The 17,077-nt window shown below is 36.4% G+C and overlaps 1 protein-coding gene across 1 annotated transcript in view; it reads right to left on the bottom strand.

The window, feature by feature from the left end:
• The window catches only part of ESR1 (estrogen receptor 1), a 174,868-nt gene that overhangs the window by 81,064 nt on the left and 76,727 nt on the right, over positions 1–17,077 (bottom strand). The window contains exon 4 of the mRNA XM_067294757.1: positions 4,155–4,271. Within this exon, the coding sequence (XP_067150858.1) occupies positions 4,155–4,271 (117 nt within the window). The remainder of the gene's footprint in view (positions 1–4,154; positions 4,272–17,077) is intronic.

Below are 17,077 nucleotides of genomic sequence, written 5' to 3'. Positions count from 1 at the left end.
AGGTACTTCTCTGCAGGTAGCACTGGAGGATTTAGGCTTCAAATGTGCAGTAATTTCATCATCAAGAGAAATGAAACTTCTCACTTGGAATTTTCTGCCTACATCAGGAAATTTCAAACTATTCAAAGGTAATAAATACCCCTGATCATATACGTGATCACCATCTGGATCTGGTATATGAGTATTCAAATCCTTGATCACTGCCCTTTATATGATTTGAGGTTGGGAGGCTCTCAGAATTTGACGGTTGACAGAATTATGTAGGTCTCAGAGCAGTCAAAGAGGGATTACCAGGTAAATAACTGTTTTTTTCATTAAGGATCTAGCAGTTACTGTTATGCTGAATTTTTGCCATAGCCACTGATTCCACTTCCACGCTGCTGCTCTGTTCCCACATGGCACTTGATGTTAAATCTGCCTTGTCACACATGAATGGAGGGGAAGAATGTAGCATGCTAATAACTAGAAAACCATATTCATTTATCATACTATAAAAATATTTAAATAATAATAAATATAAGGTGCTTTTGATTTCAGAGAATGGAAGCCCTCTGGAGCCCAGTCACTAAAAAGTAATTAAAACAATGAAGAAACGGAAAACAAAATCTATATTGGAACAGAGATCACCTGGACCATATATATCATTGAAGCTTCAGGACTGTAACTGCTGTAAAAACTCCATTTGGACTCTGGGAATGTGTTGCAGGATCCAACATAGTGTAAAACAGTAAGTTAGAAAATCCTCCTCTAAACCAGAACAGAAACAATCTTCAAGAAGGTATCAGCGGATCATTAACAAAAACAAGGCTATTCTTCCCTGCTACCCAACCAGATGAAAGAGGCACATGACAAGGAGCCTATTCCTTGTGACTGGTTTATATCCACATACAAACATAGGGGTGCACAGACTAAGTAATCGATGGCATAAAATTTTAAGGTCTTCTGGGTTTATTCAGAAAGACAGAGAGAAGCATCTGGACAAAATATGCCAGCTATAAATTCTGCTTCAGAAGTTGACTACATCAGCAGAGAATCTTGCTGTCCAATTGTCTCTAAAAACAACATAACAACAGACGTAGAAAGAAACACTTGCAAACAGAAGAGAAGAAAATAATTCTTTAGTACCAAAAGCAGTTTTTAAAAGATCAAAGAAAAGCTGGATGAAAAAAAAAGGATAAAGTTTTCACAGACTCATAAATAGAGGTTCCCAGAGTATAGCTCAGAAGACCACTTGAGGCCTACAAATTTTCTGAATGAAGCCCCAAAAACATTTTTCAATTGTGTCCGCACTATTAAAAATTATATACATGATTTTTTTATGCTGCCTTCAGTTAACTGACTCTCTACGAGAAAAATCTCAGAAACCATAACTTATAAATTATGTTAAAATAAACCAGGAACAATTAATCAAGATTTTATCTAGCTCTATTCCCCATTGTTACTGAAACTGAACAATTAATATCAGCTATTGCTCAGAAGTTATATGATACATATAAAAGTCACAACTTAACACCTTTGACAACTTATAAAGAAAAGTTCAGCTAATTCAGTGAAAGAGTAAATTTGAGATTATGTTTAGAGAAAAGAAACATTGCAGAACTTTTCAACTCTTTCTAAAAGCCATATCATCATAAGCAAATTGTAGATGGAGAGATATGAGTGAGATACAACACAGGTGAATATTGTTTTCAAATGTGTGATAGAATTAATCCCTTTAAGCAACAGTAACAACAAAAGGAGATTATTTCAAGAAAAATATGAAGTACTAGAGAAAAATATGGATCTTCCAGTTAACCACAACACTGTATGGTTCAAGAGTGTTGAAGAGAAGTGTTATAAGAGATCTATTACAACAGAAAAGCTTAAGAGACCTTCTCAGGGAAAACAAAACCAAATAAAAACATTTAAAAGTGCCAGTCCACGTGGCATACAAAGAATGTTCACTTAACCTTTATCTTCATCCGAGAGAAATGTGACAATCAGCAAGTACTTACTGAAGGAAAGGATTTCTGTCTCCGAAGCTGCTTGGTTTGGGAATGAGTCCAGGAGAACCTTGAATGCTTTACTTCATCTCACGTTACCTTTCCCTTACTTTAATACCTTACTTTATCTGCAGGCCTGCCAGATTTACAACCTGCAACTAAGGGATGACAAGACACTCTTCCCAGACTTCATAAAATAAATATTCTTAAACTCTCACCTATGAACCAGTGATGTACTTTAGTTCATTATTATTGGTCCTATAAGAGCAGGCAGGATTTATGCGTATGCTCTTGCTGTATGCACCTTGTCAGCTTAGTTAAAAAAACACCACATTCAATATTTTTAAATTGTCAGTTGCTGTAATGACTAGAGAAATGTTATATTATTGTAAAAAGAAAGGATGAAATCCATAAAACTCTACTATAAAGTGTGGGCCACTGTATGAAATATAAATTTCAGAACCTCTATATTAGGAAAGAAAATTTGGATATAATTTCAGTCCTTTTTTGTCTTCTTTAATCTACAGAATACTAGCTGAGAATTCTGTGCAGTTTTTATGTGGTTTAACACAAATATGTATAGAAATTCACCAGTGAAAAAAACTATTACAATGCATATCTTAGAGAATAGATAAGAAAAACATCTAAACTGATATAGCAGATCATTAATTAAATATATATAGGTAAAAATATACAGTCGAAGTTTTAGAACTACAAAGAAATTAGACACATTCATGCTTCTTGCATCCCAGAACTGAGTTTAACAAAATCAATCTCAGCTTTTGTCTGATCCGCAAGATGAAAAAAATGCATATTCAACATCAATGTGCAGAAATAGCTGATTAGTGACAGTGGTGTCTTCCCTTCATCTTTCCCCTCTGCACCTCAAGATTCTCAAACTTGGCCTATTTTGCTGGCCCAGACTGGACAAATGATCAGTTGTTGTGAGATGGATAAATATGATGAGGCACTCTTCTCTCTTGCCCCAAAACAGCTGATTTTTCATGGAATAAGTAAACATTAGATGTGCTAGAGAAAGGGAGAACCAACCTGTAATTTAACGATTAGCTCCTTTCACAGATAGAACAAAGGTTCCAATTCTTTCTGTTCTGGACACTTACTATTTTGCTAGGATTTCCTACAGAAATAGGTTTAGATAAAGCTAGTGAATAGTCTTCATTATTAAAACCAATCTGATATTTTCAGTCATCTACCACAAGGTTGTCTTCTGTTTCAGAGTGAATATTACCCATATGAAACTTTATGATTTCCTGTGCTTCTTAATATTCTTAATTTGTAAGGGCATGAGGTTTTTTAAAGGATTACAAAACAGCAAATTTCTGCCTGCTTTTGATAATTATAAGGTACTGTAACATAGAGGAGAAAAACAGTTATCATGATCAGTCCCAAACTATATCACAAAAGAACTCTTCCACCTGAAAACACACAGTAGCAATTACTCAATAGCATATATTGCCATATATTTCTAATTTTGACTCCAAAAGTTAAACATCATTTATCTAAATGAAATAAATTAATGTTATGCCACAGTCAGCCTTATCATTCAGGGTTGATTCTTTGCTGACATCGTTATTACACAAGCGTCTTCTAAGAAACTGGCATTTACCTCAGTTTGCGTAAAATAAGAGTGAGGTTTTTAGCATTGCAGGATGAAATTAATACACATATTGGTATGCAGTTTTGGAATACAGGAATTGATTCTCCCCTCCAGGACTCATAGAACAAATATTAGACATTTGGAGGTTTGTTTTAATGAACATAGACTGATTTGAGACTATCAGTGCTTTTCACACTAAACTGCAAAATGATACAAAATTTTGGGTTAAGTTTCATCCACCATGATCGGGAGTCTACCAACTCCAAACCAAAAAAAAGAGACCAAAAAATTATATATATAAAAAATACTATCAGAAGAATCCTACCTCCATCAAAGACAATGTTCCTATTAATGTTGATGGAAATTTGGCCAAGCATATTATCACAGGATTTGTGATGTTTCTTTATTTAATTGTTCTTTGATTTAACATACTTCAACTCAATAAACTGAGTTGCTTCCTTCTTTAGGAACTATATCAGCTGTCCAAAGAAATTTTAAAAGGCAGCAAAGGAGACACCAATGCTGGGGATTTGTGTTCATTGCTGTGTACATACCACCTTTCATCATTCCCACTTCATAGCATTTTCTTAGTCGGCAAGCCTGGCAACTCTTTCTTCTGTTCTTGTCAATGGTGCACTGGTTAGTAGCTGGACACATGTAGTCATTGTGCCCTGTAAAATCAGAGGGAGAGAAAAGTAAGGACACAGCTCTAAACAATCTCCAATTACAGAAATTTCAAGACTGCCTAGAATACTTAATCTTATTTCTCATTGAGTGTTTAGTACAGCACAGTACAGCACTTCATCTCAGGGAGAAGGTAGGGTTACCATCACAATTTGTCATGAAAGTATTGATATGGATAATGAAGCTAACATCTGTTCACAATACATTTATTCACAAGTGCTTTAGAAGTGCTGTTAAAAACAAAATGACAACTTCTACAGAATAATTAAAATAACCAACAATTAAAGCAGTCAAAAAAGAGAATAGATGAATATGAACAAATCACTTGACTTCCTTGTGCTCAGTTTAACAAATACAATGCCATCTGATCCATATGCCTCTTTTGATGTTTAACAAACAGACTGAGCAAAATGCATAGAGGTTTATAGAATGAAAAAGGCCTATGTAAGGACATTTTAAAATATCTGCCACACTTTGGGGCAGTTAAAAACAAACAGCAACAACATAAAATAGAAGCAGCAACCATTAATTTAATTGTACCTCAGGGATAAACTGATTTCTAATTCCAATTGCATGCCTACTGATATGAAGTATATGCAAAAATTTTCTATCATTGTAAATTGTTAAAATTACAGTGTGGTGCAGCCTAGGTTGACATTAGCACCTTTTCCTTCAGAGCTCCCCTTCCTTATTGATTACCCTCTACATCTCAATTCTTGTTACAAACACTGTCAGCATACCATAATTTGTTACTGCCAACAGGCCTCTATTTTAATCTCTTAAAAAGAGGTATCAAATATGTGCTTAAGTCTGCTTTAAAATTATTTTCCAACCATAGACAAAGTTCAGCAAGGATGAAAAACACTATCCAAAATGATCTTACTGGTTCTCTGTATTCATCTAAACACAACTAAGGTACAGCACACAACGAAACAATTTTACTGCAGAACTGTTTGTTCTTTCTTTCAGGTCAAGGGATCAGCTTGAGGTAGAGTAGGGTGGGGGCTTGACAAGAGGCCTTGGTCTCATCAAATCATCTATCCTTGACTACAAATTAGAAAATAGAGTAAAAATGACTATCAGATTACACCAGGAACATCTGCTCTCTAATGCTACATAACTGGGATCCAATCAAAATAAGTAGCCAAACTGTAAACTTGTTAATATGGTGACAGCAGACTACACACTGTCTCAAATAGACAGAATTATTATTTGTTAGCCCTGCTTAGTAGAATGGTATATGACCGGAAAAATCTGAATCCACAGGCTTTGCTCCAGGACTGAGGTAAGGAGATAGAACAGAAGTGCTACCTCAACCTCAGAATGAAAGACGATTTTAATTTTCAGTTCCTCTGGTATGATACAAACTGTTCTATATCTGATTCAAAACATTTCACATGTAAGAAAAAAAAGTCAAGTCAGAAAGAAAACAGTCTCAACCATATAAAGATGCAATATCTACATGAAAAGGTGATGTAAAAAAGTAAAAGCCATATTTATAAGAAAATGTAATTTTATTTGGCCACATTAAACAACAGCAAAAAAATTGTTGCACCTGTCCTCAATTGTCAGCCTTGTTTTACAAGTCAAGCTGAAATAGGATCAGGGAAGGACTGCAAACTTTAATTACACTTTTTAAAAGCAAAGTAAATCCTTGACAGTTAAAGTATCTGATCTTCATCCTAGGGAAGTTAAAAGGTAAATTCATAAAGGGAACAAGTGCAGGCCCTGAATTCAGCAAGTCATTCAGAACAACATAACACTCTAGGACAAGCAGACAAATGTTCCCGTTAAGGTCAAAGCTGAATACAAGCTTACCACTGTTGCTGGACTGCAGCCCATTAGGTTCAACACTTAGAAAAAAAGTGACACTGTGCAAAAATCAAAAATCAAGTGGAATCAAAATCAACAAGACAGCTGTCCTTTTTCAGAGTGCTTAGGTGGATGATAACCTTCTCTTTTGCTCTGAACCTGGATTTCCCTATGCAAGCTGTAAGCTTTTGGGAATAGGCTTTTGGGTTTGTAGAACAGTATACACAGAATTGTCCTATTTATGGTTGAGCCACAGACCCTATTGAAATGAACATGATTCACATTATCATATTTTTACAGTGAAATGTTTTATTTTAAATATATACTTTAAAGGTAATAATTACTCTGTTCTCATGCACAAGACCTGCACCTGCGACAAGCCACACATCTTTCAAAGTGCTTGACAAACTTCACAGAATAAATCCTGTAAAATTTCGAATGCAAAAAAGAAGGGTCTGTGTGTGAGAGGCATAATTCTTCAGATTATGAGTGCCATAACTAACTTCATTGTTTAGACTTCATACATGCTATAAATCTAGGAAGAAGATAATGCACTTAATATTTCTCACTTTTTTTTTATTTAGTTTAACCAACATGCCTTAAGAAGACTGGAACAAACATAAGGAACCTGGAGAAAAAAAATGATAATTAGAGTTATGCAGAAGAAATGATCTAATACATGAAGGAAGAAGAGGAAAGGAAGGAAGGAATCTTTCCTACTTCTCCACAATACCATCTGGTTTCAAGTATTCAGGCACGGTAAGTAAGGAAGGAAGTTTCCTCTGTAAGGAACAGAGACAGACGAGGGCATTCTAGCTTGGGATGACACGGAATGGGAAAAGGTAGAAGAACACAATTAAGGAAGAGGTAGCACCCAGAGACGAGCTTTAGTTTTAAGATTTAATAACTTAATAACTCTGCTGTAATGTGTATTGTCTCTTAACTTTTCTGCCTTTTCTTTCATCCTTAAGGCTTGTTTCTTGGCCAAGCTGGTTCAGAATGATTCGACTTAGAAGGAATCCCTCACTGCTGTGCATAGTTAATCTGCAAGTAGGGCACATGAACAAGTGCCCAGCTGCCCTACACATCATTTTCATGGTATCCCAAGAGTAATATGTGCTATAAGAGAGGCTAATTAGACCATTAGGGTAGTCAGTATCAAAGGAATACAGAGAGAAAGAAATGTCTTCAGTGACCAGTGATACTTTTAAAGGGAAGCATACGACACATGGACTCTCTGGTGGTACTGTTTCTTGAACGTAAGCGACCAGATAACCTGCACAAAATTAAAGATGGTGAGTTTACTAGAGTAGTGCTCTTCTATTACTTATCTCACCTTGTTTCAATCCTTACATATAAATAACCTGCACTGTCATGAACTACAAAGGATGAGATTAGGGGAGCCGCTGCAGGGACTTGTGGCGGGGGGGGGGGGGGGGGGGGGGGGGAAGGTCTGCTTTTTCATGGTATCTCACTCATTGTACTCTAAGGCACAGTAAAATTAAGTATTTTTACATCACTTTCCAGAACAGGGTAAAAGATCTGGCCCCTTTCCCAAAGCACTAATTTTAGATACGATATTCTGAATGACAGTGATCAACATAAGGACGGGGGGGAGGCTAAGGAAGCACAGCATCAACAAGAAGATAATGGCTGAAATCAAAATGATTTGGACCTTACTCTAAACCTTCTCATCATAATCAGAGCTGTTTATTATTGCACACACAGTCTGACTTTCTATTGTCATCATGAGTCATATGGCTAGTGTTTATGTTCACAGGCTCACAAAGCTGTCAGTGTGAAGGCTCTCATGATACACATCGTGTATGCAACAGCAGAGCATGCTTCAGGCAGAGTGGGAGTATCATTTATCTTTGGGGATTTTAGTCAGAAAAACACTTCATATTTCATTTAAGTTAAGTGTTACTACATCCAGCAGAATATTTAAGCATCTATGTACTTCTGATGAGTATTCCCAGCACAGTATATATGGTTAAAGTTAAGTACATGCTTGAGTGTTTTGCTGAATTGCAGCTTTGAAGATCTGAATTCATTTTGTCCTTGATCAGCAAGGGTGTAAATTAGGGTCATTTTACTGTATTAACAGTAATCAACATAACAACACATAAATATGTTTTTTTCTTAAATGCGTAGACAGTTGCTGTGTTATACTCCAGCAACCACCAGAATTATCCTGAGAACAAATAGTGTAAGCGGGGGGTAGGGGGGAACAATCAAACAAAATAAACTAAAGAAACCCACATGTCATCATTAACAACAAATGGCTTAATAATGTTCAATAACATTTAATTCTACAAGGCCAATAAAGGAACATTTTTAGTCAGATAAATTTTGTGTGACACCTAAACTGATGTAATTGAATCAACTCATCATATATTTCAAGTGAAACCAGTGATAACTATTATTTCTCTAACAACATGCATTCTTCATTTAATTATTTATTTATTATTTCAATCTTCACATCACCCAAATTCTTGAACTACTTTTTACCTCTCTGCATGCTGACTGTAAGCCATTACCCGGAAGCACCAGGTCATTCTATAAACTTACCGCAAGAGTGAAATCAGCAGAATTTCATATACCTAGATGAAGGGAAGGCTAGAGTGTGGAGCTCATCTGCACCTTAAAGTGCGAATCAAAGAGCTGAGTGACAAGTGGGAGGAATGGGTCATAGACTAAAGGCAAAACCTTGGAAAGAATAGCCTCAACAGCAAGAGGAAAGTTTTCATAAACTGTAAGAAAAAATGTGCCTGGACAATAGTATTGTTACATATGCTAATCCAATATGAGCAAATACTGATGTAAATTAAAAGTTATACCAATTTAAGTTAAACAGTCCCAGTAAAACTGCATATTGATTTTAAAATCCCACTCTTTTCTAACGGGTTTCACAAAAGAACAGAAGGTCATGTCTAATTCCTTTATAATCACAGACACTCAAATTCACAGCTTAATTACCCTCAGACAAGGTCTTTGGATTTGGAACTTAAGTTCTCTTAGCAACTACCTGACCCTGCTGAGAAGACGAATCCTTTTCTGTTTTTAAACTACTGGACATTACTATATGTGACAGTAAGGAAAAGGGCCTAGCAGATTGCAAAATATATCTCCTTTGCATCTAGTGAACAAATCTTCCTTTTCTGCATACCTCTGAAACAAAGATCACAGTCCCATGAGTGAATGAAAAAGGAGGAAAGGTCAAAATCTATATACTCTGTAATCTCTCATTCAGCTGTGTCACACAGCTCCCACGCTGAATGTTTATGTTCTAGTGGAAACTTCTTGTCTGCATGTGTGTATAGCACTGTTCACATGAGCAGTTAATTCAAGTCAAATTATAATGATACTCTTTCCTTTAACCTTTTCTTATGCAATTTCAAAAAACAGGAAAAATGAAGAAAAAAGAGGAACAGATATTGCATGAGGATATTGAATTTCCTGCCACCTCAACAATTTATTAACTCATGAATACATACACTGAGAAAGAGTGACATGTAAAAAGTAAAGCATTACTTAAGCTTTACTTTAGCTTTATAATTATGTAATTATATACATTATATACTATATATACATGTAATTTTATATACACACACACATATATAAAATACACATACACATATGCACACACACATATATAATTACATCTTCTACTGCAGTAGACCATTTCAGAGTTTTTCTTACTGGCCTGAGTCCTAAAATTTGAATTGCTGTTTCAACTGCTATGCCAGGATTAGGATACCATATGCAAATTCTACTTCTACTCCAACTCCATTCCCATCTCTTTAATTTTAGAAAAGATAATAAAATAGGAAGTATATTTTTTTCCTCATGACAAAGACTCCAGTCCAGATCCCAATCTCTGTAAAATCTGGCAAGGAGTGTGACATCTACTTTCTGTTTCCCTATCTGATAAATCACAATTGTTTTAAACCCTTGGCACATGATTAAACCAACAGCTGTGTTAAAGGAAAAACTCCCACAATGTATTACTCACAAGCATCTCAATATGATCCCTCCAGAGACAAAAAACATTTTCAGTTGAGAGTCATAGGCAAGCCATGGCCATCTTATTCCTGCAGACTTTAAATGATATCTCTTGTATTTTTAGCATCCCAATTTATTTGAGCTAAAATGGGAAGAGGAGAAATTCTACTACAGAAAACTCCTTCAGCTAATATAAAGAGGCCAAAAAGTAAAAACAACTGCAAGTTACACTTGTGCACGTAAACTCCAATTAGTTATGTGCAGCAGGAAAATTAATACACTTCTATTCTAATTTCACATATAACATCAATTGTTGGATGTTGAATTATGATGGCATCTATTAAATAAGTTTTGCTAGTTTTATTTTATAGTTGCATCTTAGGTAATTAAATGGTCCCTAACATTGTAAAGATCGCAAGGAGCTGAAATGTATTTATTCTCAGAGTACCTCTAAGAGAAAGTGCTGTTATTTCCATTAAACAGACGGAGGTCCAAGGGAAGGACTTTTCAGTGCACGTGACAGTGTGTGCAACAGACATGATGTTTCAAAGCACAGAGACTTTTCAGCATGGGAGTTTGCGAAACAAACTCTAGTACAGTCAACTCCTGGTTTAAAATATTATACTAATCTGTAACATCAGCACTTTGACAAAAATCCCCTTTTATGCTTGTGCAACACTTTCTCATGCAAAATAAAAACTAGTTACACTCTTATTTCATTTATTGATCTATATCTTTGTCCCTTGGCTTGCTCATTTATATCCTTATAGCACTCATATCCTATAGCAGATTCATCGATTTTATAATCAGAAGGAACAACAAAGATTATTTAGTCTGATGTCCTGCCTATCTCTGGCCACACGTAAGAGTGGGAAGTAGCTCTGCTATTTATTACAAGGGAAGTCCGACTATTTCAATAATTTGTGTCTAAATTAAAAACACATCTTTGAGAGGCACATATAATCTTATTCAAAGAATCCAGACAATGAGAGATTTACCAGATCTGTTACTAAATCATTCCAGCAGATGAGTGCCACGCTAGCTCAGTGAGTTTTATTTTACAGTAACCCTGAACTAAATACTTCAATCAAATTTGTTAATAGTCTCCTTTTGAAACTAAATTATGCTAAAGATCACTTCACGTACTTCCAGTACATTTACTACCTTGTCATCTTACACGGTTCTCTCTACTTTGATTTCCACTTCTCAGAAGTGACTACAAAGGACAAACTTAACCTGCTGAAAGTCTGAAAGTTCATGGGAGTGAAGCTTATGAAGCTGGTTTAAACTAATAGACCCATCTTATCTAAAGGAGGTTACAAAAAGGTATTTCCCTTCACGCTCTGTAAAACAGAGTGGAACAATTAAGCACTTTCCTGATCGACACACAAACGTGTTCTCCTACAATTAGTTCTTTCTTTTTCCTAGTCAATATTTTGAAAGGCTGACAGGCATAGCACCAAGCTAGGAATAATGCGAGTTTGCCAATGTATAATTTGCAATGTATAATTACTTCTCTCATATTTATATACAACTTAAGTGACTTTTTGCCACTTTTGATGGCTTTCTTCTGGACCCTGTTAAGATCATCAACACGCTGACAATGGTATTTGTGACAATTTTATCCCTATTATTAAAACAGCCTGCAATACCTTTTGGCCCATGAGTTCAAATGGTCACATCAGCATTTCACAAATCCAATCGTTATGATCCTTGATATTCATAAAATACAGTCTACTTTTATGATGGGATTTTCAAGAGAGCATAAGGAAAGAAGCTCAGCCTGATCAGCTGAACCCACCACCCTATTGCACTGCCCGTTAATATTGCTGCTGCCATTAAACAAATGTCAGGATGCGCAAGACAAGAGTCACCATACCTTGGTGGTACAGCAGCAAGCCTTGGTATAGTACTGCAGCAAAACCTCCCCTCCCTGGCTCTCACTCCTGCTGGTCATGACTTCTTGCCACCCTCCTCACCCTCACAGTATTCCCATTCTTTCCTCCAGGGAGAACAGACCTTGCCCAGCTTCTTTCCTCTCATTCTTCCCAAAAGCCTGACAGATACAGGAAGGCAAGCAGAAACTCTTGTGGGGAAGAGAAGTCTGCATGCACTGGAATGGACACGTTCGGTGTCCTTTATTCCAAAGTGGCAGGGAGAAGAAGGAGTAGAAATTGGAGAAAAGTTGAGAAAGAGAAGGCCGGAAAAGAGGGAAAAGAGATTCCTGATTCCACTCACAACTGCTTTGCAGTTTAAAAGAGCACTAAAATAATCTCACTCATCCCTGAAAGCCCCCATCTAAAATCCTGTAGAGATTTTTCCAGACTTTTTTCCTTCTCCTCTCCACATTAAACTCACTCTGCTACCTACCATAAAATTGAATTTTTTATAGTCTGGAGAAACCTTGAGCTAGTTGTCCATATATATCTGATCATACCTGAGGGATTGGTAGTTCATCCATTTTCTGAAAAGTACATTGTTGCTGTAGTCGCTATTAACCATGTCATTGTATTCGGTTCAGCATTTAAGCACACAGTTTTTAACCATTCTGAAGTACAGTTCGGGGCAACATGAAATACTGTTTAACTTTTTTAGTTGCTTGATAGGGCACAGCAATCAAACATAATCTTCTAGAGGAAGTAGAACACCATTAAAGCTAATAATACAGGATACATTAAGTACAGTTTCCAAGGGCTAGGAATTTTGTCTAGGAAGTGGAAAAAGCTTCGGACTTGGCAAAAGAAGAACCAGTGGCCATTTATAAAATCAGATAACAATCAGTGAGTATTCTCTACTTTCTGGCAAAGTATATTGCCTAACTTCAGAAAGGCTTTCCATGTTGTCTGGGGTGACATTTCGTATGTGAGCTAGGGAAACATAGTTCAGATGATTTCAGAAAATCAGTCACAGAGAGTTCCTATCATAGTTTACTGTTAAAATAGAAGCTGATATTGAATCAGGCTTCATAGTGTCTGTCCTGGATACAGTTCTATATAGTATTTTCCTCAGAGATGGGCAATAGACCAGAGAATTTATTTTATTAAATGTTATTCATTCACAGATGACATTTATATAGGAACAGCAAAAAGACCAGACTACTCTGCTAGTGAGACGGAAATAAATCTGAAAAAATTGCAAGTCTTCTGGAGTCTACAGGATAAGAATTCAAAATTATCTTGGCAAACTGGAGATAGCAGGCAATAGTAAGGACCAGTACAAATCACTGTGTTAAAACAGTAATAATCAGATGCACAAAACAAGATGGGGAACAAATTATTAGTTCTGTAGGAAAGCAGGCTTGAGCTTATTCTGCAACACACACTGACAATGAGCGAACAGTGTCGTGTTTTTGCAAATAAGGCAAGCCCTACAGTGCGATGGACATAGACGAAGACCATCTGCTAGGCCTGTAAGGTAAAGCTATTGCTCTGTTCAGCAACAGTAAAGCATCTTCATAAAAGCAATCATACTTCAAGAAAAAAAGAAAATAGGACAAACTGCAGAATGTCCAAAGTAGAGCAACCAGAAGATTAGAGGTTTGGAAAACATGCCCTGTGAGAAAAGATTAAATAAACTGGGTTTCTTCAGGTTAGGTAAAAGAGACTGAGAAAAAGATGTGATAACAGTCTTCTGTGCAGAGGGAAAGAGAACAATTTGTTTTCTGTAGCATGATAGATAGGAGAATAAGTGATGAGCTTAACCTGCAGGAAGGAAGATTCAAATTTCATAATACCCTTCAAAGATAAGGAGAGTCAAACACTGGAACAGACAATAGGTTTTTAAGAAGCTGAACAAAAACATGTAAAGAATGACATAGTAACAGTTGATCCTATCACAGGACAGAACAACAGACTAGGTCTCAAGCTCCACTCCAGCCCAATGAGTTGCTCAGACCACAAAAAATAAGGAAGTGTCTTAGATGCAAATGTCTTAAATCCACATGCTTGCTGAATGCAGCATTTAAAACTTGTTGGAAAAGTACCACATTCAAAGTTGATTGACAAGGGGAAAAAAAAAAAAGTATTGACATTTGCCTGTCAATAACACTTAAGTTTCTGAAACAAGATCACCGTGTAGATCACAAGATCTGAAACAAGATAAGAATGCTGATATTCAAAATGTGCATTAAGAGGCAATGATTGGAGCATATATTTAACTCAAGGACCTCTAGAGGAAAAAAAATACTAAGAATCATAAAAATAAAGCAAAACACATTTCAGAAGAACCTGGATGATCACAGGCTGTTGGAACTGTCAAAATAATGGGTAAACCTTTCTGTCTTTCCAACACATTTTCTACACTTCAAACTTCTAACAGTCACCTACCTCTGAAACTGGAACTGTGTTTTTCCACCCTGAGACTAGATACTGGTCTGCAATCCCCTGTTATATTGGCTGTGATTACCTCTGCATGTCTCACTTAGGCTCATGTTCTGCAGTTTTGCTCTTTCTGCTAGCAACTCATAGAATTAGTGGATAAGCAGTCTTATTAGGGAGTTTCTGTCTTCTTGACTGCAGGATCTGTGCAGCATTTGCAGCCGTTATCAAACAGATTACAAAAATATCATGAAAACAGAAGGCAGTAATGGAAAGCTAAAGGGAAGATCTCAGAAACCCCCCAAAATGACAAACTTGCAATTGCTACATTGTGGTATTACCTGACCACCCACTTATCAGGCATATTTTACCATTGAAAGTCTTCTCCCCAGTTCAGAAGAAATTATGTATGTATGTACCACTCCTAATGTTAAAAAATTTGAACTACATGCTTTCAACAAAGTACAGCTCTATCACTGTGAAGCTAAACAACTGATAACACTCAAAGTCTACTGCCAAAACTCTCCTACTTGATGTTCGGAAGGCATAACTGTTAAATACAATCCACTTTCAAGCCACCCAACTAAAGGACTTCCCAGCTTCAAGATTTCCCACACTTTGAAGACCACTACGTCTATGTGATTTAAGACATAAATGGCAGGCCTTTGAAATTCCTCAGCAAGGCTATTCATTCTCAGATGCCAATCTATTCTGGCCTGCCTTGTATCACCTTGCATCACAGATTAATTCTTAAATGAATATTTATGAAATTTGCCAGATTTCTGTGCGAGTTTACAGCTGTGAGAAAAGCCAGAGAAAGTGTGCATGGAAAAATCAGAAGGACATATGAAGGAGACAGGAAAAGAGAACTGAAGATTTTTGAAATACTTTGGCAGTTCTGAGACTAAGATATACTTCAATGTAAGGAGTTACAGTTTCATTTGTTCTAAATCCCATGTGCTCCCACTGAGGGCTCTCAGCCCCATGCACATACGCATTTCTTGGACACTAGTCAGAGAAGCAACTCCTTCCTGTCCCATACCCTTTGGTGGCTATCCAAAAAACAGAAGAATTGGAAGGAGGGGGGAGAAAGAATGTGCGAGTTACAGGTGCTTTTTAATTTGTAAATGGCATTTGCAAGGCTGATGTTGAAATGCTTCATGCAATTCTGTTATCCAAATTTTAAAGAGGTTATTGGAGGTGTGGCGGGGATCAGAAAAGGTGTTAAAGGAATAAAGATAAAGGAAGTGACTCGGAAGATAGGAAGATATACACTGGGAGACTCAAGCATTTTAGTTTACTTAAGATATCAACATGATTTGATCATAACATATAAGAACTTCCAACAAGAGACCAATACAAGATACTAAGAGGGGTTCACGGAGTGATGTGAAAGCCAAAGTAATTCAAGCTAGAAAAATAATTTTTTTAGCAGATGGGAGAACAAAGCACTAGAACAAGCAATCATTGGAAGCACGCTCTTGAGCCCACAAATCAAGGCTGGTGTCTTCTAAAAGATTTACCTCCATTGAGTTACTGGGCTCTGCACATGGATAACATATAAAGTTTATACTAAAAGGAGGCCAGACTTCATGATCTAATGGCCCTTCTTGGTCTTAAAATCCATAAATATTTTAATAGAGAAGTACAGCGTGCTGTGATGTGACTGCTTGTTATGCCTCCGGATTCAAGTCAGTTGACCAAGTACATTCCTGAAGGCTGCATAGGCAGGGTGAGGAATAAAGCAGTTTGCTATCACCAAGCAACACGGTGTTCTTTGTGTCATATGATCTTTCTCTCTTGTGAAACATTGTACATCAATATCAGTCTGCACATTGTTTTCTCAAAACAAAATCACTAAAATTACTATTGGAATATAAGCTAGCAAAAGGGACTGACATTGCAAGTTTGGGAGGCATTTGAGATTTTCACCAACTGTCTGCTGTTTAAACAAAATTCAGTAATTGTATGCAGTTGAGAGACGGTCACTAATTCAGTTTGTCTTTTTAGCTTTTACTATTTGACAGCAAAGAAAGACTTTAGAATCTGAAATTCACAGAATATCTCCAGAACCATTCCATCCCCTCCAGAGGAAAATAAAGCCATCCATCTCTGGTAAGGTCCAAAGCGGATATGAGTTTTCACAAAATTTAAGTAGTTATTTATGCAAATAGGTAAACAAATGCTACCACTAGAAGAACAGATTACACAGTGAGGACAACAGATTACGCTATAAAGCTTGTTCATTGTTTGTATCCGTATTCACTTTTACCTATGGTTCTAATAAGAACTACATAGAATGATTTAACTGAAGCAGGCTAATAACATGGGACTTCATTATAGCAATTCTGTTATGAAATCTCTGATAAAAATTATAAAACAGACCATCTCTGCACCTATGTCTATATTGGGAAATGCAGCATAGAAAAGCAGAAATGTAGTGTGGTTCTCTTGCATATGAAGCGTTTTACACTATAAGCAGCAGCAACAAAAATCACTGCTTCATTGCTGAAAGAGTTCTGTATTACAGTACAAGCAAGTCCAGTTTTACCTCAAAACAGTTGAATCATATGATTTCCAAGGAATTTTATCCATATTTTAGGAATGCATATCATATATACATTCCCTATATAATAATATTTACACATTCTTCTACACAC

Source organism: Apteryx mantelli, chromosome 3 (genome assembly GCF_036417845.1).
Source record: "Apteryx mantelli isolate bAptMan1 chromosome 3, bAptMan1.hap1, whole genome shotgun sequence".
Taxonomy (NCBI): Eukaryota; Metazoa; Chordata; class Aves; order Apterygiformes; family Apterygidae; genus Apteryx; species Apteryx mantelli.
Note: the sequence above shows the minus strand (reverse complement) of the source record. Positions and strands in the feature narration are given on the sequence as shown.